The sequence below is a fragment of the Tinamus guttatus genome, unplaced genomic scaffold (genome assembly GCF_059628265.1).
Source record: "Tinamus guttatus ecotype Peru unplaced genomic scaffold, ASM5962826v1 Tinamus_guttatus_pri_ptg000602l, whole genome shotgun sequence".
Classification (NCBI taxonomy): Eukaryota; Metazoa; Chordata; class Aves; order Tinamiformes; family Tinamidae; genus Tinamus; species Tinamus guttatus.
In genome coordinates, this window is record NW_028289136.1 from 1,981,157 (window position 1) to 2,008,975 (window position 27,819).

Here is a 27,819-nt window from a genome sequence, read left to right on the forward strand (position 1 = left end):
ATCACTGAGTGGTAAAACCTGTGCCAAAAGCATACTCTTCACCCTATGAAAAGCTTTGAATTTTTGAGGCAAAATTCTCTCAAACTGGGATGGAACATAAATTAAGAAAAAAACACACTTTTTTTTCCGCTGCTTGATCGTGAATCTGCTGAAGCCACTCAGAGAGAGGAAGCCACTCAGGAAGCCCCAGGTTCTGACTCCTGCATGCAACAGCAACATCCCTGATTTCCAATTTCTCTCAAGAGGATTTTTCAGAGCCAATTTTGTGCAATCAGCATTTTCTGATGAAAACTATTCCAGTGAAAAGTTATCAACCAGCTTCTACTTTCTCATTAGAAGTAATAATAAAAAGTCAAAGCAATCCCCTCTTAGAGTGCTGTGGTGAAAAACAAACAAATTAAGAGTAATGGAGAATTTGAACTAGCCGAACATAAAGATAGAGATAGCAAAAAGAAGTAATACATCAAGGGAGCTACTTGAAAATATAATTCAAGACTGCTTATTTGTATCAAAAATTGTAAAGGATGACTAGAGAGAAAACAAGTCTTGCTTACAATATGGTATATAATTGAGGTCATGATTTGAAATCAAGAAGTAAGATTAGACATGATTAAAATACATTGCCTAAATTTTTTGTCAGGTATTTAACATTAGGTTTAAAAGACTGAAATAAGTCCAATACAAAGAAAATAAAACCAATAAATTTTAGAAGTGAGGAAAAAGATGGAATCTGAGCAGAATTAAAACAAAAAAAATCAATACAGGAGTATGGCCCACAAACAACTAAATGAATTAAATGTCAAACCAATGCTCTGGATGCCCAGGAAAGAGGTAGATGTGAGCAGGATTATTAGGGGGTACTGCCATCCACTCCAGCAAGCATCTCTGTGGGGCTCTGCTCAGAACTGGACCAGGGATATCAAATTCTTGGCCTTTCTGCTATTCCACCCACAGATTCCACTTCCAGCTAAAGACAGGAGAATCAAGCCTAATTTAAAAATACTGAATTAGCAGCAGATTTATCTCAAGGATGAGCCAAAAAGAGCAATATTATTTATAAAAGGTCTATTCAAGAACTTAGATGATCTATTCCTGAGATAAAAATCCTGCAAATTTAAATAAGAAAGTATATCAAGGCCAATGCAATAAACACTATACTAAAGACATACTATAAAACCATCCCTCTACAGTACAGTGTAAAAATCAGAATACAATATAAAGGCGAAGGAAATGAAAACTGGAGTGTGAAGAGGAAGAAAATAATGGCAAGACCAGCCATATGGCATCTAGAAACAAAGTTCTTATAAAATGTGATATTGATCTCAACTTGATAAGCAGTAATAAATTCCTTTTCAAAGTAATTCACAAGCTAATATTGGATAGAAAAAGAATCTGAATCTATAGAATGCAAATTCAAATATGTTCTGACATTTAAATTGTTTTATAAAACTATAAAACCAAAGCTGCCAGAAAAATTCTCTTATAAGCAAGTAAACATCCGCTATAGCAGCCACAACTCAAACATCAACAAATGTTGGTAAAAGCATGAGAAACAGTCAGTGAATTAGTCAGCTTCTGGTCAATAAGTAAAACAATTATTCTGTACTCATTGCTCACTTTGGCTAAAAGGAATCACACTGGGAAAATTAATTGGATTTTGTAAAGTACCAGGGCTGGAAAAAGATCAAAGTGTTCTTTAGAATAAAAGTTATTTTTTAGGTCATGATTTTGTGATCACCTCTTAAATGTTAGGCACTCTAAGAAACAATTGTTTTAAAAGAACAATAGGTCAGTGACTTAACAGAAACTCAAAACCAATACAACTAAATTAGTGACAGAGGGGAACATAAATTTCACACAGAGGTGAGATAAAAATAACCAAAGAAGGTTGCTTTTTGGCCAAGCTTACTCTTTTTTTTTTTTTTCTTTTTACTCTCCATGAGATAAATATTGATTTAAATCTCAAATTCAGAACTTGGATCAGAAACAATGCTATTCATCTGTTATTATCAAACAACAATAGCCAGGGATGTCATACAAACCCAACAAGAGTCCAGTTGCCACCACCAGGATGGCACATGCAGGACAGTATCTGAAGAAAAGGACCCTGTGGCTTCATCCACCTTTGATACTGGTCCAGGGACTATGGCTTTTACACCCACTGATATACATTCATAAGACCAAAATACACTGGCCTTACTAAAATGACACTAGTCAGTGGCATTTGTCTTGGGCCTCAACAGGGCTAATGCCATAGCTGATTTGCAAAGGTAACACTTGGATGAAGCCAAAAACTGTACCATATGGATCACATGGATCACAGTATTAATTCAACATTTAAAATAGCCCCGTGTACAGATGTAGTTAGGACTATACTTATAAAGAATGACCTCTGTGTAGTGTTAATGATAAAAAGTGTGTGAAATCTGCCTGGATATTCTGAAAACAAGCCTGGAGAAAATATGATTTTATTTCTTAAAATATATAGGGAACTGGGTCTTTATCAGAGGTCTCGCTCTCAGATTTAAAGCAGTGCCTTATTCCAACACCACTAGGCAAGACTTCGCTTGCCAAAACTGCACTGCATCAGAAGAACCAAATGTGGAAGTCCCACCATGAACCACGGCCATGTGGAGCCTGATCCTGCAGGACTCTAAGTGCCAACTGGTATATGGCTTCACAGCCTAAGTGCTTAAAATCAGAACTTGAGCTCACGGCTGATCATCTCTAGCAAAATCCTCCAGCTGTCACAGGGTCTCAGTTTGGCTTGAGAAAGGAAGCTCTTGATAGGCTTCTAGGAGCAACTATCAGCATCGTAAGTGCAGATCTGATGCTAACAAAAACCACTCCTTTTATGCTGTCTTCTCTAGAAGACAAATTAATCAGAGATAAAAAGACTCTCTTTCAAAATATGGAAAACAGCAACAAAGATCCTCATTTAATGCTAATTACATTAATTGTCAGAATGATATGTTGTCTTCCATGTTGTCGTGCTTTGTCTCTGCTTGATCTTAATGAATGCTGACTCACGGTGACGTGCTCTTTCTTAGATCATGTATGTTGGTATAAAAATACACCCAAACACATACTTATTAAGTAGTCATGTGTACACAAACACAGCTATTAGAAGCTCTGCGAGAGAAAAGAAAATCATGATTGTAGACTTCATTCACTATCTCAGCAAGTCATGAACAAAGAGCGCGGGGAGAATATTTTTACAATTAGCTAACAGACTCCTCTAAGTTGTATCTCTACAGCTCTTTGTGATGGTTATCACATTTGTGAGGACATTCAGAAGCACAGGCTACAGATGGCTTACCAGAGGCTGACCACTGTCCCAATTCCCCTCTACACAGCTTGTCATCTACCCATCAGACATGTAAAAAATAGAATGACACCAACAACTCTTTCTGGCCAAAATATTCTACCAGAAAGTGGTGAAATTGAATAATCTAATGAAGAAGTAAAATGAGATCTTTAACAACAGATTTCTCATGAGGCACAGAGGACCTGATGTGTGCAACAGAGAATAGTAACCATTTTTCAGACAGTTATTTATTATTTCTATTTAGTTTACTCTTGCAACATAAAATGAAATGCATGCTGGAGACCAGAGGTACAGGAGGGTGGCATTTTTTGCACTAACCAATGCAATACAGTAATTAAATCACAATAACCCAACCTAACTGGTTTGAAGAAACCTGTTCAGAAATCTGAATAACATTAAGAGAACCCATACTTTGGTTGACAGGTATGCCCATCATTATGGAGAAATTATACAATCTCACAGTGTGTCAGACTGAATTATATCTTTTCGGCTGCATTTTTAGCTGTCAAAACAACCTGTTGGAAGCATTTTATTTTATTTTATTTTATTTTATTTTATTTTTCCTTCTGTTTTCTCTAAGCTTCTAAATCATTTTCTCTGGAATCACTGAAAAATGCTATCCATCTCTTATGAGCTTTATCTTAGGTCTCTTCTAGCCAGACTAAAAATTGAAGGGAAAAATATAGAAGAAGAATAATTTGAAACATGCACAACCCCCAAATCTTTGTGCTTTTGCACAATAAAAATCAAGGAGACCCTGAAGGAAAATAAGCCTGTTGGTGAAATTGAGGGATTCAGAATAAAGTCATTCGTACCAATATTTTCAACCAAAATCTAAGCAAAATCAGTTTTATTTCTGTATTTTCTTTTTCCTTTTTTTGGTCAAGTGTGGATTAACACACTATCTTTTTCATTTACTTTTCATTATCACCCTATTGTTACAAGCCACTTTTTTATTTACTTGGACAAAAATAAATGAAATATAGTACAACTAACAGATAAAGCAATTTTCTTCAGAGCTCTTCTATAAACACCTTGTGATATGGGAAGTAATAGTTTTGTATTTCCTTATCAGGCTCCTGCTGATTAATAATGCTGTTGGCTTTGCTATTCCATCACTTGATGAGTAGAAATACCAGTTTTGAACTTTATTCGATATTGCTTGTTGCACATTAAAAATTCAGTCAGGAGAGAAATAAGTGTGAAAATATTCACTAGGTTATAAATGATTTAGATTAATTGACAAGAAAAAAAATAATTCACTAATTAAGAAACTAATTATTGTTTATTTATTGCTCAGAATGTGCTGTAAATTTATATTCATATTTTAAAATATCTTCCTATGACCAAAAACATTAGAAGCTGTTAATCAGGACAGCACCATCAAAAAATTCTTGCAATATCATGGTTTGTCTCCAAACTGCGGTCTGCAGAACTGATCTATACATCAGCTCTCTACAGTGGTGGGATGTGAGGCTGCAGATAATACTATAGTGACTGTGGGACTGGGTTATATCAGGTTAACATAACTCACATTCACATATGTTGACTCATTTTTAATTTGTTCTTTTCACTGTTTTTATCAAATTCAAACATGAGCCTTGACTGTAAAGCTGCAACAAAAGTCTTTACAACTTTGATTTGAAAGATCCAGTGTCTTCACAGCATAAAAAGAAATTTCTTTGAAGAGTTTGGAAGAAAAAGCCAGCAGAGAGGAAAGAGAAAGAAAGGGGACTGAGGAAGATGTATGTGTGGTATGTGTGTGTGAATGAGTTAACTTACACTTGGTCATGTAACGCTTCTAGTGTGTCCGACTCCTGTGGGCATTATGGAAGACTGTCAGTTACTCAGATAAACTTGGATAAATTTTCATAGAGGGTTGCACCCTGTCCTATTTTGGGCAGTATGACATTCTTGTGGCTAACCGCAGCCCTATAGCCTAGACAAAAGCAACCATGTCCATTTGGATTGTTGCTTTGAGAAAAGCATCATGTACTGGTGCTCAGGCCACTTCTCTACATAGAATCACAGAATCATAGAATGCTTAAGGTTGGAAGGGACCTCTAGAGATCATCTAGTCCAACCCCCCTGCACACGCAGGGTCACCTAGAGCACGTGGCACAGGACTGCGTCCAAGCGGGTTTTGAAGATCTCCAGAGAAGGAGACTCCACAACCTCTCTGGGCAGCCTGTTCCAGCGCTCTGTCACCCTCACTGTTAAAAAATGGTGCATTAAACCTCACTTTCCAGCACAAGGACCTTCTAGGAACCATAAAAATAGGAATACTACGTGCTAGGTTCATTAAGATACTGACCCATACATGAAGACTATGCAAGCCCCAGCCACCTTTATCACAGACATGAAGAAGTAAATCTCCACAGTCAGTAAAAATGCAAAGAATACTCTAGAACTTTATCTTACTATTTAATATCTAAATTTCTTACACAAAAGGCATTTGAGGAATTCTTGAATATCATAATATAATAATACCCAGACAAAAACTGCATTAAGAGTTACAATTCAACATACATATCAATAATTTAAAGTAAAATACATCACAGGGATATATATTTAGCCTCAAGCAAGATTTACAAACCTAGAAAGTTTACAGATTTGGTTATATATATATGGTTTTGGCAAGAAAAACAAATGTGTTTAAGAGTTGAAAATATGAAAACAACTGCCTAAGAAAAATAGGAGTCAATGGCCATTATGAAAAAGGAGGCAGCATGCCTTTGGCATCAGACCTATTGAGAACATTGCATACATTTTCTGAAGAAGAAAATTCTTCACAAAATTCTCTGGAAGGAGATATTACATGGCAACCTCTATTGAAGAAGGCACTCTACAAAGTCTGAATTCAAATACAGAAAAATTTGAGAGAGCTGTTAATAAAGCTGTTTTATAAATATATTTATGTGTAAATTCTCCAAAAACTGTTTCAAAGAGTTAGTTATGTCAATTTGAGTAATACTTTCCACTCTTCATATACAAATGCAATAACATTTTAGATTTTGGCTTTAAAACTCAACTCACTATAGAACCACTTGTGGTTTTTCCAGACATAGGTCATTATTGCCTGGCAAACAAATGGAAAACACTTATGTGTAAGTTAAGTGACTTACAACCCCAAGTCACATCAAATAAAAGACTTAGGGGTCCTATGTATTCCTGAAGTCACAGAGGGTTTTTTGAAAATTGCACACAATTACCTCAATGCATGAAAATAAGTAAAACTCTCAAAATAATAAATTACTCTTATTTAATCATACTTAATGCAGTATTCCTGTCCCAAAAACACATTACTAACTATGGTTCTCACAACAGTCATTAGTTATATCTAAACACAAAACCATCTCACTCATGGAAGTGTATACTGAAGCTTGTATAACAGCCTGGTCCCCAGAAGATCTCAAAGCACTTTACAAATGATAATGGGTGGATATGACAATTGTTGGACATGCACAGCTTGCACTGAAGTCACAAAATGCATCTCAGAATTAAGCCATAGTCAAAGAGCCTGTTTTTGCACCTTACTCACTAAAACTCCCACTGGCTTCAAGACCCAGTGAACTTGGAGGAGGTGCTTTGGTGAATGGGAAGTGCTGAACAGGGCTCACATGGCATTTCACAACGTTCTCATCGTCATGCTCCATTACGCCTTGCTACGTCACACCCCATTTTACACACAACACCATATAAAGAACCAAAGCGATCTGCAATACCATAATAGTAGAAGAACCTAGAGAAAAATAAATTAAAAGAAAAAGATAAAGAAAAGTTGATAAGCAATGCAAATGTATATGGTAGAGTTAAGAAGAACCCACGATGCCTGGTTGTCAATCTTATGCTTTAACCTCGAGGTCAAGTAGCCCTCTTCTGCTGTCATTGCCACAACAGACCATGAACTGAGAGTGAAAATCTGTGGGGAAACAAGGAAAATATGAGAAAGCACCTCTTTGGGCTTGGAAGAAAAAAAAAAACCCTCACAGAATGCTTCTTTTGGGTAAGAATCATATTGCAAGACTGCAGACCACAAAGCTAGTTCAAGGCTCCTGTGAAGTGCAGGCAAAAATGACCTTGTCCATCTCAGGAATGGGATGTTTCAGCAATGAAAAGGAAGGGGATAAAGAGAAGGGGCAGAGCTGGGATGGAGAGGAAAGGGGAGAACCTTGGAGAGCCAGGCTGAGGACAGGGGACACCTTAACCCCCCAGCAACGCTGCTGCCTCCAAGGCTCCAGTACAGGCAAAACAGGCAGAGGGATCATCGCTATTTTGCCACCCTTTCAGTCTGCACCCCTGGCCTCCTGCCTGCTCTTTCTGTGCTTTAACCCCACTTCATTTCCATGGCCCAGTGTAAAATTTGTCACTTGTGGAAGTGCTTAGCCAAAGCTAGTTTTGCAAATGGTTACACTAGATTTTTACCCTGGAAACCCTGAAAAGATATAGAAAACTGAACATTTCAATCTTTCCTTTACAGTATTAGGAATCCATAATATTAAAGAATCTAAATCATATTTTCTTTCAAAATAAATTTACCTACCTTTTTATTTTTTAACACTATCCACTATTTTATTGGTGCTAGCCGTTAGAATTTTTTGGGTGAAATTAAAAATATAGTAGCTGTAAAACCAAGTATGAGCTCCAAGAAAGCTGTAAATTTTCCAAATAACTAATACATTTCCTACTGCAGCCATAAATCACTTTTTATGTTAAAAGCAGATTGCTCAGTAATTGTCATTTTAATTACTATACTGATGTAAGAAATTTAAATATGAGTTTTCAAGGTTAGAACAACATAGAAACTTAAGAGAAAATGCAGAATCAGTGTAAAAAGCAATCAGCAGCCATGGTTTCTACTTGCATTAGAATTAATAATCATAATAATAATGATAAAGAACTATGACAATTTTATGATCCAGTTGTGGCTCACTGTCTGCCCTTGGGGTCCCAGTGTCAGCTACTCATCTCACTCTATTGACCTCCAGATCTAGAAGTGCTAAAATAGACAATAGCCAAAGATGTCATAAGAGGAGCTGAGAAACATTTAATGCGATTTTCAATCACTCTTGGCTGAGCCAAAAATATTTTGAGAGATTTCAAAAACAAAAGCTCTACTGAGCAGAAGGCTGGGGATTCATGGTAGATCATTTCCAGAAGTATTCTTTTCCTTTATCTTTTTAATGGAAATGAAACTTTTAAGAGTTAGAGCAGTTACATTAGCAGCAAACAGGAGATTTGCTTGGTAGATTTTTTTTATTACTCAGTTGACATAAGAACCATCTTAACACAAAGCATAGCATCACATCTGGACCTTTATGTAGGCAGAAAAGAAAGAGCAACTATTCTGTTACTGCTTTTGGATCTGGATTTTGAAGCCTTCCCTGTGCCTAGCACTTCCTGTTGACTGTCTTTGCAACTTCAAAAGATAGTACTAAGCATAACAATAATTTTGGCTTCAAACAATGTGAATATGGGCTTTTTTACACAGCATCCTGGTGAGGGGAGTATCACAAGACAGTGCAGGAAGGCACCACCAACAGTTGTAACTCTCTGAATAAGATTTCGGTAACAACAAAGCCACTATATACATGTCTCTTTGCTTAGAGGGATGATACTATAGATACATAAATAAATATATCAAATCTTTGTGCTAATTGATAAATGTTACTTTTTTAACACTACAATCAAATGTAATACCTGTAATATTGTCTACCTTTTGAACAGCCTCAGATTTTCATGGGCCTCTTTTGGTAGCTAAGGGCTTATTTTGAAACACCACAGAAAGATCTAAACCAAAAGTATACCATGAAATGAGTTTACTCATTTTTATACTTATAGAGAGTAAACTGGGCTTATTTCATAATAGCAGCGATCTGCAATCTTTTCCAGAATTGTTGATCAGAGCTGATCTGTCTCTTTTATTGGACTGCTAAAGCTATTAATTTATTGGACTGAATCCAGAAATATTCTCATTCAGAAAATATTTCTGTTGTGCTCCTATTCCTTTACTCTGTAGCTCAGGAAGCAATGCATCTTATGAGGTCCTGCCTATTGGACATCCTGGGAGAAGCAACCATTATCCCTAGAGAAGAAAATGTGGGGATGATGTACCCAAACTTTACCATTTATAAGGTACCACAGCAGTCCTTTCAAATGGAAATAGTTAGGACTTTTCCTGAGCTCTTATGATTTGAAGAGAAATGTTTCATGTGGCAGATGAAAACTTCCAAGGAAACCAGATGAATGTGCAAAATAAGGTTATTTAGTAAAACTCCAGTTACCAACTGTGTCAATTATTTCCATCATGCTACGGACACATCCCCTCTATTTGTATTATATGACAATGTTAAATGTTTAAAATTAATAATATTAATATAAGAATTTTTAATTCCAATGCAAGTTGACTCCTAACATTAAAACTTATTACTGTTTCTGTACAATAATCAGCACTTATGTTGCCCTCTATACTTTCAAAACACAAATATTGGCTAATCCATAATACACTTTTCTGATTTTTTAGGGTGATTGTGTTGGTTAAAAAAGTAATCAGAGGAGACTTGTGTAACATCAAGCAGAGAGTAGGTTATGCATTGATCAGTGCTCTCTCTCCCAGGCTCATCATTAGTCATGAATTTTTGCTTTTAGTAACCACAAACTGCTTAATTTTACATTTTGACTGAATCGAATCCAAGAATGATGAAAATATGAGGTCTCTTCTGGAAGTAAATTGTGAGGTGGGCCTACAAACAGCAAGGAAGCACTGCTAGCCACCCAATATGTAGATGATACATACCTTGAACTGCTTTGTCCTCATCTATAACAGGGCAGAGTGCCTAAGCTATATGCAAATTCTGGAGCTTGTTATTCCAAGTAAAGCTAATGCAACTACATTACTCTTGGGATACAAATTGATATATCTGTATGCTGCACTCTAAGCTGTGCAGGCAGATCTCCTCACTCATGCCTGCATTAGATTATTTATATCAGGGGCTGCTCTAATGCTCTTAGATGGTGGGTATCTCAGCACAAGGTTTTTCACAAACGCACACATACACACGCATAACACAACAGAGGTTCAAAAGAACAGTATTGAACCAAAAATATATCGCACAAAGAAAAGCCACCACTAAAGCACCCAGCTTTACAACAGTTTTTCTTCACTCACTTCACAAATGCAACCACAGAGAAGCCACGATATCAAGTCCTTATAACTCCTCTGCAACCCCCAGTCTCCCAGTAGCCGGATGTTGGTGTCTGCTGGTTCAGAGATAGCAAAACACCCATGAGAGTGACTTTGCAAGCACATTTGCATTCACATTTGTAGTACACGGACCCGTACAAAAGCAAAACAAGAAAATCAGTGACAGAGGTTGCAGTCAACTTCTCCACATGCTACCACAGATGCTGTCCATGCTTGGCACAAGAAGGAAATTAGACTCTGACATGACACTGTGAGGGCACAATAACTCCGTAACATGCTCTGAGTGCCATATATGTCCATATAGAAAGTTGTTACATGTCACTATTAACACAGAACAACAAAGAAAGATTTTAGCAAGGTTTATCAAGGTCTGGCTGGGAGGAGTGACACTGTTCACAGAGCAGGAGCTGCCCTAATGTGGACAGTGTTGTTTACCACTGCATGAAGAGGGCCTGAGGCTATGGTAAACAACATTTGCAAAAGCAACTGATAACTTTGACAACATCAGCTTTGGGAGCCCAATTGAGACAAACATAAGAATCCATATTTATTGATAAAAATGCCCTGTACTGATTCTCCTTAGAAAAAAACAGATTCTTGTCTAAGAGGCGTATGAAGAAAACTTAAGCTGACGTAAACTGTCTGACTACCATTTTTATTACACATTATATTTTAGTCACCAAACAGGACTGATGTGACAAGGAAAGCCAATTTCTACAAACTTTCTTCAAAGTTTATCAAGTTTGAATTTTCTGTGTAATTCTGTGCTATTCTGTGCAAGTCATTTAAAAGCAAACACACAATATGCTAGAAACACTAACAATAATTATTCGGGTTAGTCTCACATTTTTCCCTTGCAAGTCACTACAAAATATTTAAAGATGTCCAATACCAACCTCTCCAGAACTGGTGACTAATGTTCAGGTTTCTAAATCCATGTTTTGGCTGTGGAATATAATTAATATGAGTTTGAAAAGAAGCAATCATTCGCTTAATTCAGTAGTTCAGAAAATCAGGATGTTTCCATTTAGACGTTTATATTTGAGAACCTAACTTATAAAATACTAACTATAATACTCTTAACTCTTAAACCATTTTCTAAAACAGAAGTAGGGGGATATGGAGTTTTTAATAGGAAATGAAGCCTAAGGTTAAAATACATAGAATCTTTAAAATATATCACATAATTTATCCATAAATTAAAAAGATTTTCACACTAAACTATGGCCAATGTTTAATTTTAATTTATTTTCTATACCTCAGCTTTTACTGACATGTCTAGCTTAGCCATTAGTATGCTACCCATTACTAATATGATAGTAGATACTGCCTATCTTCATTGCATCAGTCTATCACGCAAAAGGCTTTCTCACTCAAAATAAATATTAAGATGAGGGTTTTTTGAAGCTGACATGACATTTTCTCAATATCTCCTCAGCTAATATAGCACTGAGAATGACAATGAAGCATAAATCTGATCCTTATTTCTTATCAATGCCAGGTTATCAGCAATAAAAAAGAAAAAAAATGACTGAGATCAAGACCATAAATAAAATAATTTACTGTAGAAGTAGAGAAGATTGTAAACATTTCCAGAGCCAATGAATTCACTTGCTGAAATAGTTCTGAAGCACAGCATTACTGAGCATGATTGTGTGATCAGATGCTCTACAGCTTTTTATTTATCCTCCAGACATGTGTAATCTAAAAATGTGTGACATATGACAACTGGGAAGAAATTTATTGCAGGCATCCCAGACAGCCCTTAAAATCTGGCTCTTGGGATCCAAATTCCAATCGCGAGTGACTGGGTGTGCATATGTCTGAATAAAAGCCTGGATAATGGCATTTCTGTCCTTTATAACTACTTGGTCACGTAGCAGTTAAGTGCATTTCACTTCAGGGTTGCAACTTATATCACGTATCTCTTATATCTGCACTCTAAGTGGTGATTTAGAATTTAAATTTAAGCTTTGGATTTTGAAAGGCAAACAGAACACAGCAATCATGAACTTCAGTAATGTCCTTTCAAAGGCCACGCATGTGAGACCCCCTCCCAAGGGGACACCTCAAGGTAGATGATCCCCTTTCCTCTTTCTCTCTTACTATTTAAATAACTTTTTTTTTTTTTTGTTACTTCTCATACTTTGCCATCAATCTCATCTATAGGTAATAAAAGCCTATCAATCAACTAACTTACTTAAAAGTTAAGTCACAAGAATGTGGGAGATTATCTTTAAATCTCCTGGCCTTTCAGCTTTTAATTGTTGTTATTCTTTTTCTACTTTAACCACTATTCTAAGTTGTCTCTACTTTCTTTCCCAGTTTTTCTCCCTCTATCAATTAAATTACCAATTTACCTCAAGGATAAATTCTGAAGGAAGGTGTGGTTGAGTGACTAAAACAAAGAAATTAACAAAGAAATATTTTTCCATTAGCAAATCATGTAGGAAATTCCATCTGTTTGCCTTTTCTAATAGCTCTTTCCAAGGGACACCAGGAAAGATTGATTCACGTTGCTTTACTTAGTGTAGTTAGTTTGTCTATCCAGTTTCAAGGAGTCATCTAAGAACATCTTAGATCTAAGAATGCTTCTTCCTCTCCACAGACTACAGATCGAACCCAGGCAAGCAGCTCAGTAGATGCAGCAGCTAAGTTGAAAAAGGGTCTCTAGACTTTAATTAATATTTTAATTAATATTTTAATTAGCATTATAGACTTTAATTAGTATTTTCAAAGAACTGTAATATCAGTTTACAGTTCACATTTTTGAAAGACTACGTAATACTTTCATTGGCTTCACTGTGAATTTTTTCCTGAGAGTGGCCAGACCACACATTTTATGTGACTCTCCTCTGATATTTAGCTACGTAACCTTGACATTTGTCACTTTGTGTAAGACTTGCTAACTTTCCTTAGCCTGAAAAATCTCCAGAGGTAGAATTTAATCACTACATTTTTGGGAAACCTTAATCCTTTAATATCGTGGATCTTGATTTCCTTCTACATTTGCTGTGTAGCCCTTTCTAATGTTTTTCAGTGTGCAGAAAATGACACCTGTGTCTCTCTAATTTCTCTATTTCTAACTAAATGTGCCTGCAAATGCATCCTGAACTAAAGGGGCAGATCTGAGCCCTATTTCTCTTTTAAATTCTATTTCAAGGGTAGTTATCCAGGAAACTCTGAGAGAATATATCTTTAATTTCAAAGCAAAACATTTTGCTTGCTTGGTATTTTTACACTGAACATGGCAAAGAAGCTTAAGTTCAAAGTGCTTATATTAGCTTAACTTAAGCAGGTAAACAATATTCAAGAATATTGACTATATTGCGAAATGTCATTTATTTTATGGACTGATTTTTATGTTCTGTCATGTCACTGCATGGAATAATTTACCTGAATGCGGAGAAAATCATTTGTTACTAGTGAACTTTATGCAAATTAAACTTATTAAATTTGTTTAGATAAAAGAAATATTATTTTTCATGACACTTCAGTAACTTTAAGAACTTAATCACCTAGGATCAGTTTCAAGTTAGTATTATAGCCTCTAATGGTGAAGTTGTATAAGATCAGGAAGACGAAGAAAAATAGAAGTGATGAAATAGAACAAAACTTACACAAACCAACAGCAAGGAAAAAAAAAGATACTCTGAAGTAACTAAAAAACAACACAAGAAAGCAACAGATGAAATCTTCAAAAAGTAAAGAGATTAACAGGAAAGAAAAGATAAAATGTTAGAAGTAAATGGCTGAAAATAAGTGAGCTGTTGAAGTCACACTATATATGAAATGGTGTCACTCTAAAAGATCTAATGCAATGCAGGTGTCTGGAAAATGTGCTGCTTAAAAACTGAATAAAAAAGAAAATAATCTCCCAAGCCTACATTTTTGGTATAGAATACATTTGTATTTAAATTATGTGAAAAATAAAGAATTGAAAAAAAATGAGAGTGATAGAATGAAGAAAGACTGAAACATAATTTGTAAATAATTTCAACATTTTCCCTTCTTTAAAGTTAATTATCCCCAGGCTCCCTTCTGCCAGCCTAGATGCTTACTCCACAATTTCACATACCTGCCAATATAGTTAGAACAAACACGCAACTAAGCATTTTCCATTCCACTACTAAAAGCATACAATTCTTTAGTATAACTTGAATTATTATTGCTATTACTGCTGAAAAACTATTAAAAGGCCAGGTCACAAAAACATTCCTAACTTACATATTGCTCAAAGTTCTTGTTTTCTGAAAAAGCTGTCATGTAATGTTGAAAATACAGGCCAGGCAATTTCAGTTTAGTGAACTCCAAAATAGGAAAAAGACATTAGAAGAAATTGTATCCCATACTTAACAGTAAAATTAGCAGCTGCAAAACTAACAGCTGTTGCAGAAATAAAATCACCTATTTATTCATATTCCCACTTAGACTAACTTATTACTTTATGATTATGATTACCTTAATGAAAAAAAAGAAAAAGAGGAAATTACATAACTTTAATTAAGAAACTGCCCAAAAAGCAATTTACTTTCTCCAGTATGAGTTTTGAACCGATATACTATTTTCCCTGTATAGATAAATAAGAGTTAGCAGAAAGAAATGTACATGAACCAAGTAAAATTGATCAGGGTCTGAAATAACGGAAGCTCAAAGAAACATATACAAACAAAGCCCAAACAAAACACCATTGTATGTTATCACATTTAGAATGAAAACAGGAAAAGACATGTTTTAAAAGGAAATCATATTTGTCTGTACAAGTTCCTATAGCTGACAAAGAGTCAATTGCATGGAAGATTATACTATTTAAAGAAAATTAAAGCTTGTTGATAGAAACAAGAGCTAAAAACAACTGAACTGCAGGAAAAGTACTTAAATAGAAATATTTATGAAATGGGGAATCAAGCAAGCTCAGGATACTGTGAGGAAACCGCAAATGCAGATGAACAGGCTGGGACAGCTGCCTTATACACATATCCAAAATCATAACTTTAGCATGACAAAAGCTCTAAGAAATACTAGCACAGCTAAATTTTCAATGAATCATCATAAAAAAACCCACCACCACCAATAAAAAGACTTAATTTATTTCATGCATAGCAAGTTTTAGTTATTTAGTCTAAGTATAAAAAAGAATAAACATCCAAAATTATGCTTTTTACAAGACATAATATTCAGTAATAGATGAGTTCCACTGCACAACTCCATTGGGATTGTGTTCTTTAAATTTGAGAGGGAATTAAAATACAACTTTTTGTGTTTCTGAAGAGGATCCTGCTAAAACGTGACTTTTGAAGGAACATTTGTAATCCCCAGTGCTTCTTTGGTTGTCACAAGTGAAGGAAAATATCCCATTCTGCATGGCAGAGGCATTGCCCATATGCGCAGGCAGAGCCACTGGGGGACTCCAGTTAATCCCTGCAGCAGAGCAGAAGTTGTGGGGACAGCTCAGGCAAACAGAAAGGAAACACTGTGATAAGGGACTGTTCTTTTCACCTGGAACACATTTTTTTTTTATTATTTTTCACTTGAGATAAAGATAGCTCAGTGTCTGCAATGAAATTCTAAAGTTGAAACATAGTTCCAAGAGTGTAAAAATAGAAACAGCATATTCTAAAGATTATGCAGGAACTAGAGGCAAACAAGCTATAGCTAAAGCATCTGTGATGACCAGACAAGTGTGATACTCAGTAGTCTTGGTAACTGCTGCATTTGGCCTGAGGGCACCAAAGTGATATTCTCTAAAGGAAAAGAGTAAAAGCTACCCCAACACCCAACCATACGCATTAACTGCTGATATAACCTGGAACACTCCAGGATTACTTTAAGTGCCAGACTTTTGAGGGTGTATTTGATGCATTATGTAAGGTTGAGTATTGGCAAGAACATTGACAAGAAACAAAGCAATTTGTTGCTCAGGGTACTTCTGCACTTCAGTTAAGGAAAAATTGCTAAAATTATTAGAAGAAGTAATACTTATCATAGCACTATCTGCACTCTGGCTAACTTCACCAAGCACTTCATGGACAAGCAAGAGAGGAGCCCTAGGCCGTTCTTAGTGCTAGGGAATAAAGTACCAAGTTCAAATTCTGATGGTAAATGAATATCTGTTCTAATCAGCTGTCCAAAAAAAGGCTCAAGCACAAAGACATGGCATTTATTCGGCCAGAGAAAGCAGGCTACTGTTCCTTTACATGGTTAAAAGAAGAAATCAGTAAATAAGGAAAGCAGCACAGTTGGGGATGCCAATGTAAATAGAGGCAGAGAAGTAGTCTTTGCTATTTTGCTATTGGTGCCTGAATGAAGGGAACTTCAGTGCATTATCAACCACTTTCAGTAAATTAGGATCTGAAATAACTCAGAGCACAATCTTCTCTGACGCTGTTAAAGAAAAACAAAGGCTCTAAGACAAGAAAAAAAGCAACTTTTTCACATTGTTTGAGTCCTAATGTGTGTATATATGAATATATCTATGCATATAGATCTGCATATATGCACAGATCTATGCATATATAGACAATTGCACATTTGCTAATGAACACATAGGCTGAAAAATGCAGGATGCATGCTGGAAGTATGAAGTGGAAGTACAACTGTGTGCTTTCCCTGTCCTTATCCCTCTCCCTAAGCTGCTGGCTACTTGGACACGATCATCAACAAATGGGCCTTTGGTCAAATCCCATATGGACACTCTTAGACCACATTATATTCCTAAATGCACGTGCATGAAATGTAACCTTAGCATCTTGCATTCTTTGGCAATTAGATACAGTGGCTTCTAAATAATGAAAGCCAACTGTGGTAAATTGATGCAATGTTATCCAAGTCATCTAAGTGATATTTTTGATTTTCAACAGCTGAGCAAAAAAGTTCAAAGTTGCAGATGATGCCTAGACAGATATGAATAAATACAATTATTTTTTCTTCCCAAATATTTTGTATTTGGCTTATTTCTTCAGTAGCTAGTAAGGTTAAACATTTGGATCAGGATCAGGATCAAATAGGAGACAGGTGGTTTACCTTTATGAGTGAGGAACAAGGAATGAAATGGAGGAAGGAGCTAAAAAATATCTCTGGATTTGTGCCGGGTGATATTTTTGACTGTGGTCCCTGGATTTTCACTCTAATATTTTAAAAGCAGATTTCATGCATCAATAGCTCAGATGAGGCTAGAAGAAAAGGACTATGCTTTTGTAAGAGCTGATGCAGCTCATCAAAGCTGGGGCTGTGATAATGCCCTCTCTGAGCATCCCAGCATCAGGAACAAAAGAACTGAAAAGTGAATTTATTACCATCCCTGCCAAGAGATGCTTTATAATTATATTTACAGTTCTGCAATAACTTCCATAGCTGATTTCTGCAAAGAAAGACCCTGCTTATCACAGGATCTCTCTGTCTGAGACTCTCCTTCCACCTGGCTTGGGGTCCTGGCCATTCACAGCGTCACTAGGCTAATAGATAACTCAAAAGGGCAGAAAGCTGAAATTCTCCCACTGTAACAAATTTTTGACCTCTGCATTGTCAGCTGGTTTAATTAAACTGTAATTGATGAACGTTTCCCCCTCATGCACCTGTTAGGGAGTTAATTGGCTCACTTGGAAGATTGAAAGCACATAAAACCTTTGACCAGTTTAGCAGTTTTCCAGGGACCACGGTGGAGGAAGAGCTGCAGAGACACTGCAGTGCAGCACTGCTTGCAGGCCACTGACACGGAATAATCTGCAAAAACCTTTGGACTAAATTCTACCCCTTTTATAGTACTGCACTGGGAATAACTAAGAGCATTTCAGAATAAAATGTAAAGCAAAACTTTTTGATGTCCTTTATGGCATCCAGTTTTCTGTCTTCACTCCACTTTTGGGAAAAATTGTCTCTATTCCAGATGAAGCTCCTCTTTTCAAAATATGTTTCAGTTTCACTGTCTAAATACTTCTTGATTCCTTCCACACTGGGCTGTAATTTATCATTGCTGCCTAAAATGAAACTAGGTATTGCTTAAAAGCCTAGAATTTCCCCATGCAGTATACATTTGCATTTTAATTTATAATTAATTGTTTAGTGAGCACACACTGTGCCACCCTTCTGAGCTTATTCCCCAGGGCTAAACTTTTAGTTTTCAGAAGAGAAGTACCTACTCTCTAGCTCTACATTTGTACCAAATTTTAAGAGATCTGAAAGAGCTGTTAAGGAAAGCATGGAGGAAAGGAAAAATGTTTCTAAGAATATTAAAAATTGGAGAGCAAAACTAATTATAAGTGATCAATTCATCTTCTAGCTTTGTTTTAAGTGCTTTTGGCCCTTAAATTTTCTCTAATTGCATTTAAACTGTGTGTAGGACATGTGAAGAGCACATGAATACACCAAAATTGCCTTTTTGAAACCCATGGGATAGCTTGTGTACTTAAAACTAGGCACACACACAAGTGTCCATACGCACTAGAGTGAACTAGAGTGATCACTGTAGATCATGATGCTCAGCACTACCTGACCTCTATTTACACAATGCAAAAGATACAGTTCACTGTTTATTTTCAGTTTTTTAAAAAATGAAAGTAAGAGATACCTCAAAAAATCCCATTAGAAACATAGTCTAAGTGTCAAGGACTGATTTTTTAATGTCCGTGATCCTTTTCCCTCTTGCCCCTAATTTCTGTGTGTGTTATTTTTTCCACAGGACTTGTATTGCTCTTTGTACTTCCATATCTTTTTTACCTCTTCTGCTTCTCAGAGAGATGAGGAAAATAAAGGTGATATACCCGTGGAAAAGAGGAATTAAAGAGCAGAAGAGGTAGGTGAAGGAAATTGTCTGTGGTGCTATTATATTTTGTCCTTGCTGGCCTCCTCATTTGTTCATTGCAGAGAAGATGTGAAACCAAAGTGCCACAATATCCAAAGGAAAAGCTATTCAAGTTGAAGGCAAGCCCTAGTTTTGCAGGAGTTGCCATTCTCATGAGATTTGCTGCCAGGTCTATAAACATAAATGTGAGGGGAGTTCATACGAGGCTGAGATAAACTTCTGACTGTTTAAGGCAAGGCAAAGGAAATAAACTTTGAAAGATGTTTCTATAGTATTTGCTTCTAAAATTGACTTTTATTTATTTTATTATCACTTAATATCCGAAATATCAATAGCTAAACTGCTTATTGAATATTTTAGTTTGCAGCAAGATGTAAATGCTTAATAAGCTGGAAAAGACAATAAAAAGGTATCAGTTAACACTTGCAGTGGCTGTTACTGGATGTCCTTAAAATCCTGTGGTAGTAACGACCTGGAGCTTTTAGTGTACGAATCAAAAAATCAGGTTACAGATCTACTCTGTTTATGCACTTTAGTGGGTTAAGAAGAATTTTTAAAGTAATTCCAATATGCTTCATGCTAAGACAGGATGGATAGGAGTCAAGAAAAAATCACATTGAAAGGAGAAAAGAGTTTTGCAGAATTTTTAGAATAAGTTAAATATTTATGCTGGTACAGCTAGAATATGTTTGTCTTTCTATGTGATCCATAAATTCTTAAATAATTCTCTGTCAAGGTTATATACAGAACTCCTTTAAACCTGTTTCAGGTTTCTTTGCTGTTGGGTCTTTTTTAAGGAATGAAATACTTCATTTTACATCTGTATCTACAGTTTGCATTAACCAGCATCTCAGAATAAAATTAAATTCTTCAGCAGTAAGACACAAGAGGCTGGGCAATTACTGAGTGCCTCAGGTGGCATGAGAGGGTATGGGACTCAAGCTCCTCTCACTAGCTGAACAAATTCTATCATTTCCTATAAAATGCCCCATTCTTTACTCAGCTCCACTTTATTCTGCAACTTGGACAATTTGAGCGAAATAGAAAACTGGATGTGTTTGAGCAGCCTTGAGCCACACAACCTGGACTAGTCTTCCATAAACAGGGCTCCTGGTGAATGGAGCAGCATTACAGGAAAAAAGGGAATAAATAGGCAATATATATTTGATGGATTTAATAAGCACTTTCAATTGCATATTTGCCAAAATAGAATTTGATGAGTATGGAGACGGTAAAATATAGGGAAGAAATACGTCAACTGCAAATTCAAATAAGAAAGGAAAATCTGTCAAGCAATGTATATTTGGTGCATTAACAATGGCAGAGAACAACTCTGTAATGCCATTGCCACAAGTATTCAAACACCATGCGGTTTAAAATCCCCAGATGGCAAATGAGATTACCACAACTAATGGGGACATGCTTTTATTGAGAATCCATTGTGGCTGGCTATCTGCAATGAAATTGCTTTTCAATAAATCTTTGAAATAACTATGATTATTGCTTATGCATGTTTATATGAAGATGTTCCACTTATTTAACAAAATATAAACACTCCTACAATTTCCTTTGTTCCCATCTACACATTTCTTAGTGTGGTCTGTTTTATTCTGCTTGGTGACTCAAGCACAGATAAGCACATAAATGGGTGCATGATACCATATCTGAAGCACATCTATAAGTTTGGCTAAACATTTTTTTTCTCTTTGTGTGCTATCACCAGGATTCAGAGACTCAAAAGAAGGCAGGATGTGGCATAAACTCTGGCATTATGAATTCATCTCAGCAGTGTGTCTGAAAAAAACGACCAGCAGAAGCTACTATTAAAACTGCACTGCTTCACCTGAGACCTGCGTGTGCTCTGGGCAGGTACAAGCAGCCAGAATCAACAACGATTTCAGAGGTCCTAGTAGTGCTTCTAGACTCACTATTGCAATGTTTATTGAGAACTGATAAAATGATGCCAGCAAGTCTTCACACATATCGGTAGGTTCAGAATTTACCCAGACAAAGGTTCATAGTAACAACTGCTGTGGAGGAAAATGATCTCCAAGTTCCTATCAGAAAGTTCATATTAGGAAGAAACAAAGTTTGTGGAGAATGACATAGAGCTCTGTCGCTTCACTCTGGATCAATCCATGCCTACTTCTCTCCACTGAAACAGAGCCCAACTGACTAGCTGAAATCTGACTAGCAATCTTAATATTAGAAATTAAAAGCTGGGTGAGATAAATCCCACTCTAATATTTTACTAAATTTCCTATCGATAGTTTTATTTAGCATGTTTCCCTTGCAAATAATTGTTATCCAGGGCTAATTCTCCTAGAGCACAGTCAATTAGTAGTAATAATGAAGGCTGCATGCATTTACCAGGAAGAAATTATCTTTAATTCTAATCATGGCTCTCTGGGACAACTTCAGATCTTCCTGGCATTACTGTTCATTGTTAACTTTTTGCACTATCTATCTCCAGGAAAAGAGAAAAGGAAAGAGCATAGAATAAGCAATAATGAAAATAAAATGATTGTGTACTGATTTATGTCTTATATGCACACTAAAAGACAGTTCTTACAGTTGCATAAAACACTTCTAAAGGCAAAAATTGCAATAAAAATATAGCCACTTCTTTTGGATAAAATTGTCACTTGAATTTTCATTCTAGACGACTTCTAATGATAGCTGGGAAAAGCACTAGCTACAACAGCCTCCTCCTTTTAAATGGTGGTTTTAAAGCACTTATCTTTTCCCGTATGTCCTTAAGTTTATTATTTTACTTACCCTCCGGCTGGTATTGTGCTATGATTGTTACCGTCTGCCCTGCTCCTTTTAGTGCAGCTGCAGCCTGCTCGTGGGTAGCACCTCGAAGATCAATACCATTCACCTACAGGAGAAATGCAAACAACAGGCTGAAAGGCTGAACATTAAGCAGAAATACATCACTTTCCTGTTAAATATCTGAGGGACACCAAAGTCAGTTTGTCCAGATGCAGAAGGAAAGCTGCAAACCCAAAAGGCTGGCCATGAGAATTTGTACATGCAGTTTCTGCATGCATATTTATGCATATCCTTCTGAAACCACTGTGTATTTTTTTTTTCTGCTCAACCAAGCTTACATCTGTGGTTGTCTCTTCATCCACTGATTTAATTTTAAATATAAGGTTTAAAAGTTAAATTCTCTGCTGTGCTCAAAGGTCACAGCAGAAAGGAAAGCAGCTCTTCTAGTCTTCTGACTCTACAAGGTCAGTCTGTAGCTCCAGGGCCACCTGGAGATGCAAGGATTGTATCTGGCCAAAACTGCTGATCAAAGAACTTTCACTTCTCCATCTATTAGATGGAAGAACTCCATCTATTATCCTATTTTCACATCATCCATTCTCCTACTGACTGTATAGATCCTCCCATCTTGCTATGGAGTTGCTACCAGGTTTAGCTTAGTGACCTTGAGTATTTGAACGTAGGTTCCTCTGACTTCTGAATGATGGTTTTGTGCTAAGTAGTGTAAGCTGGACACAGCAGAACGAGTGAGAATCCAACCAAAAGAGCAGTTTCAAAGCTCTCTTGGTGTGCTGATTTGGTGTGAAATGTTTAGTCGGCAGCATCCCAAGGAAGAGGCACAGTGGGTGTTAGCACGTATGGCAACGGGACACGGGGAAAGGAGCCAAAACCGAAAGCTGGACAGAAATTCTTCAAGAAAACATTTTTGTTGGTAAAATCTTAATTAAACGAGGTCAAAATTTTCTGGAGGTTGATGAACTAGTTTTGACAAAGATAAAAAGCACCTCTCCGAACAAGCCCCCTGATTCTGACCTTGCTTCCCCGGCAATTGTCCATAAAGACACACACAGCCCTCTCTAAGGAAGACCTGGGATCATATCACTTCTCTGCCTCATCTACAGAATTTTCCACCTCATTCAGGTTTTATTGTCAGAGTTATTTCTATTTTACCTATAGAATTATTAACTGTTGCAGTAATACGAATCTTTCTCTCCAAAGGGAGCGTTATTGAAGTATGTGTGATTTTTTTTTCTTTTCCCCCTTCACTTCTAAAGATTTCCATTTCATAATGTTTTATGAGGAACAGAAAATTTCTGAAATGTAAACAACTCCATCACGACAAAAAGCCATTTCCTATTGCTCAGGAAAAGAAAAAGATGTGAAAAAAAGAAAAAAAAAAGAAAAAAGAAGAAGTGAGAGAGCACAATACCACAGATTTCACAGGCAAACTGGCCAGAGATCACGAGTCCCAAATTCTCAACACTAGCAACTGTTTCTATGTTTCTTTTTATCAGGTACTAGCATAAGGTGACTAAGCATATATTGAAAATACGGATTTTATTTTATTTACCTTTTAACAACTTTTTAACGCTGGAAAAAATAAAATGGATTCCACAAAGCTTTACAAATAGTGGTGATGAAATCTTGTACAAATAGATTTATTTTGATTATTCTGAATTAAATTTAGAAACTAACACATTTTAACTTGCTGTCCGCCATCAAATCTTGAAGAACATGATGTTTTGGGAACACAAATTTATTACCGTATGACAAAATTTAGTCCTTATTAATGTGTGAATTGAATATTATATTTTTTAAAAAAACTTTTTTTTGATAGTAATAACATGGAAAACAGGAAACTTCATAGTTTCCAATCCAGAAGATCACACTATACTATAGTACTTTTGGTTGTGTACTGGAACGTAATTGTCTGGCTGATATTTCACATATCTGAAATCATGATTCCATAAGAATTGAGGTTTTCCTCATTAAGTCTGTCCGGAAAAATATCTTCCTATTTTTTTTTGTTCTCTTTAATGGCAGTGGAGAAGAAAAAAAACCACGTTTTTTTCCTGAATAACACAGCTTTTTTCCCCTCATTTTTTTCAAGTTACACATCTGATGATTGCTTAGCAATTCTACCCATCTACTCCATAAAAAATCAGCTCCTCTGTTCTAAAAATAAATAACTCTGAAGTTCAACTGGCTATATCATAATATCATTGGAAGTTACAGATGGTCTGGGATTTTTCCGATGCATGATTTATACAGTGGCTTATCTTCAGATTCAGAAAGAAAACACATAACTTACTTTCAAAACAGAAAAACATAATCTATTGCAATCTGACCTTGCTCATATCTCCAGGCAAACGAGACTGATTAAACAACCAGAATAATGACGTGAATGAAAAAGTGAATTATAAGTTATGTTGTAGAACAACAGCTGGATTTCTTTGCATTAACAGCTGGGTTTCTTTGCATTAATTTGTCCAGATGTGTATTTCACAGTGGACGGGTATGAACACCAGCCACTTGAAACTAGAAATTGTTTGCTGGTATTGCCTGCTTGATCCACATACATATCCTAGATATTTTTGGGCTGCATATGTTGGGGATAAGCAGAGCACCAAGTCACCACGCTTGATTTCTGGAACTTTTTCACAAGAATGCACATCTCAGTGGACAGAAGAGAGGAGAGTTGGTAGGGTATATGCAAGGATGGGATATTTCAAAGAGCATTAAAGTAGCTGCTGCAAGGTGGGCATGTTGCAGCAGAAACACAGTTTGGAGGATTACTATATCTTTAGGAAACATTCAAAGCAGATGCCTGTGCCAAACTATAATGCTTCATGGAGAGGTGGGTATGGCCATGCTCTTGCAGTGGTACAGATAATCTAAAGGTAAGCCACAAGTATTTTTCAGTGTTCTGGTATTGCCATGTACTGGTATTTTTGGATCATATACACTCATACTCTTAAGATTTCTGCAACATTTTTGTCATCCGATGCGTGCCAAATCTTTATTTAGATTTTTATCTGTGTGGAGACAAGTGAATACCTTGATTAAAAGGTAAAACACAAATGCCCCTTAAAAGAAACTCTGACCATAGCCCAAATGAAAGATGATAAATTTCATAATTTCTATAGCACAATTGTTCTCAGTTCTCCAGCTTTCTTGATGTAAGGAAGATGGAGGCTTTGAATATGAGTCAAGAGTTCAAATGCATTTATCAATGTTGCGTACCTGAACACAAGTTCTGTGGATGGCAAGACTAACCCAGACTCTTGCAAATTAAATTAAGTTTAAGAAGGCAGTATTATAGAGGACAATAATTAAGTGCATTCTAAAAGAATAGGAGGAGGAAGCCACAGTTTTTAGTCCCATAAAGTCTGATCTGTTGTGAAGTATGACACTGATATTACCTAGAGATCAACGTGGTATCAATTAGGACTTAGTTTACAACCTCTGTAGAGAAGACTTCTGGAGAGACTACTTAATCATGAAAATGATTAAGAGATTGGAGCATCTATCATATGAGGAAAGACTAAGCAAGCTGGGCCTGTTTAGCCTGGAGGATGTATCTGATCAATACACATAAGTACCTGAGGGGAGAATGTGCCACGTGCTCTGGGTATCCCTGCTGGAGCAGGGGGGTTGGCCTAGATGATCTCTAGAGGTCCCTTCCAACCTCAACCTTTCTGTGATTCTGTGACACTAGGAAAGGTGTAGTGTCCCTATCTTTATTCAGTGAGGAAATAAAGGTGAGGACACTTACTGCTGTATTGCTATGTGTACCTGTAGCATAATTATTGCTAATTTTTGTAGCTACAGCTTAGGCATTCTCGGGGACTGAGGCAGAGTCCTGAGGCCTAGGCAGCATGGTGACTGTACCATGCCATAGAGGAAAGCTTAACTGGGATTCAGGGTCTTTGGAGAAGATAATTTTGAAGCCAGATCACCCTTCCTTTAGCCGAAAGCTTGCCTTTTCTCAGGGTTTCCCTCTGCATATATACAGTCCTTGAGAAAGTCCTGAGGAAGAAACAATAGGATGTGCTGAAGAAAAACATAAAGGCTTCTGAATTCCTCAGCTCCTGGTCTGGGAAGAATATGAATGATGCCATGTGGTCAATATTAGTAGGTCCACAAAAATAAATTTTTTTAGACTTAAGCATAAAGACTGTAGACTTTAGGAAAATGCAAGACTCTCTTAAGCATTGTATTAACATCTGGTGATGGTCTTATTATAATACTTGTGGTAATAGAACACAAAGTTTAAAAAATTTCCATAATAATCTCTGGGAAGGTAAAAGAAGCAGATGCATGAAAGAATAAAGGTACTACGTTCTTATTCTCTTTCTGCTCTGAAAAACTATTGCTCTATCTGTATGTTTTATCTACACGTACCTAATCAAATTTCCAATAAAGCATTAAGGACATATAAATAAGACAGTAATTCCACCAAAGGTAACTTAAGCTTTTTTTTTTTTTTTTTCTTAGAACAACATGAAGCCACTGAACTGACAAATGGCAGCTTACCACCCTTTGCAAGGTTATTGTGGAGGAAATGATTGTCCTCAATGCAGAAATTCTCTGAAGTCAAGTGCAGAGTCCTGCTAAGACAGAGACTAGATTCTTGATGAAGAATGTTCAGGTTTGAATAGCTGAAATCAGAATTGCAAGAGCAAAAGATGCAGAAAGAAAAGAGCTCCCCTGTTCTATCTATCTATCTTCTGTATTGTTATCACCTGGTAAGCAAGTTAGACAAAGCAGTAACTTGCTGTTAGAAAAAGTACTAATTGGACCTGATTTTACACTGGACAGCAAAAACAGTGATATTGCTCTTGTTGAGATATAGCTGCAGAACCCAAGCAATTGTTGGCAAGTGGGAGGTTTTTTAGATGCTGTTTTGCACACTAGTTCCTGGGAGAAGATCTCTGTATAGAATATTAGACATAAAAGTTAGAAAGGACCTTCAGATGGCCTAGTCTGAGTGCCTTCAGAAGAACTGGGCAAAATAACTTCTTCTGCCCTGAGTAGTATTCGTTGCCAATATTTAAAAGCAAACATAATCAATCCTAAAACTTCTACTTGAAAAACAACATATTTATATGGAGACATTCAATCTTGATGAAATAAAACATCAATTTATACATTCTAATCAAAATCTTACCCAAAGGCTAAAAAGAATAAGAGTTTTTTGTTTGATAGCATGAAGGGTAAAATGAATAACACTCTTCTTCCTGCCTCTTGCACTGAAATAATATTTTAATTACAACTATTGTGTATGATAATTTTTGCCTGATATGATTATGTGGAAATGGTTAAATCTGCTTCCAAATTCCAAATTAATTTTAATGAGTTTGATGTGTTTTCAGTAAAAGAAACAAAATGCAAGAAATTTAATTTATGTCGGAAAGATTAATAGACACCAAAGTGGTTCCTCTCTTCTGTTAAATGGTCTGGATTCCTTTAAGAAACATTATATAATAAGCCAAGCAGCATTGTTGACTGCACAATCTTGATGCCCTAGCTGAGAATGAATTTGACTGCCCAATTTCTGATGCCTAATTCCAAAATGAATTTGACATAATGGAAATAAGAAAAGCCTGCAGCTTATACAGCTGTCTGTCTGTTCTATGTGCTGCACAAAAGAATAGTTAGAAAGCTAACCAACATAGGGAAGTGCTATAACAAAAGACTGTAGTTAAAAAT

At 36.3% G+C, this 27,819-nt stretch overlaps 1 protein-coding gene across 14 annotated transcripts in view; it reads right to left on the reverse strand.

The window, feature by feature from the left end:
• The window catches only part of DLG2 (discs large MAGUK scaffold protein 2), a 946,755-nt gene that overhangs the window by 177,681 nt on the left and 741,255 nt on the right, over positions 1 to 27,819 (reverse strand). For all 14 annotated transcript variants that reach the window (XM_088534958.1, XM_088534959.1, XM_088534956.1 and 11 more), the window contains one exon: positions 22,111 to 22,213. In XM_088534958.1, the coding sequence (XP_088391084.1) occupies positions 22,111 to 22,213 (103 nt within the window). The remainder of the gene's footprint in view (positions 1 to 22,110; positions 22,214 to 27,819) is intronic.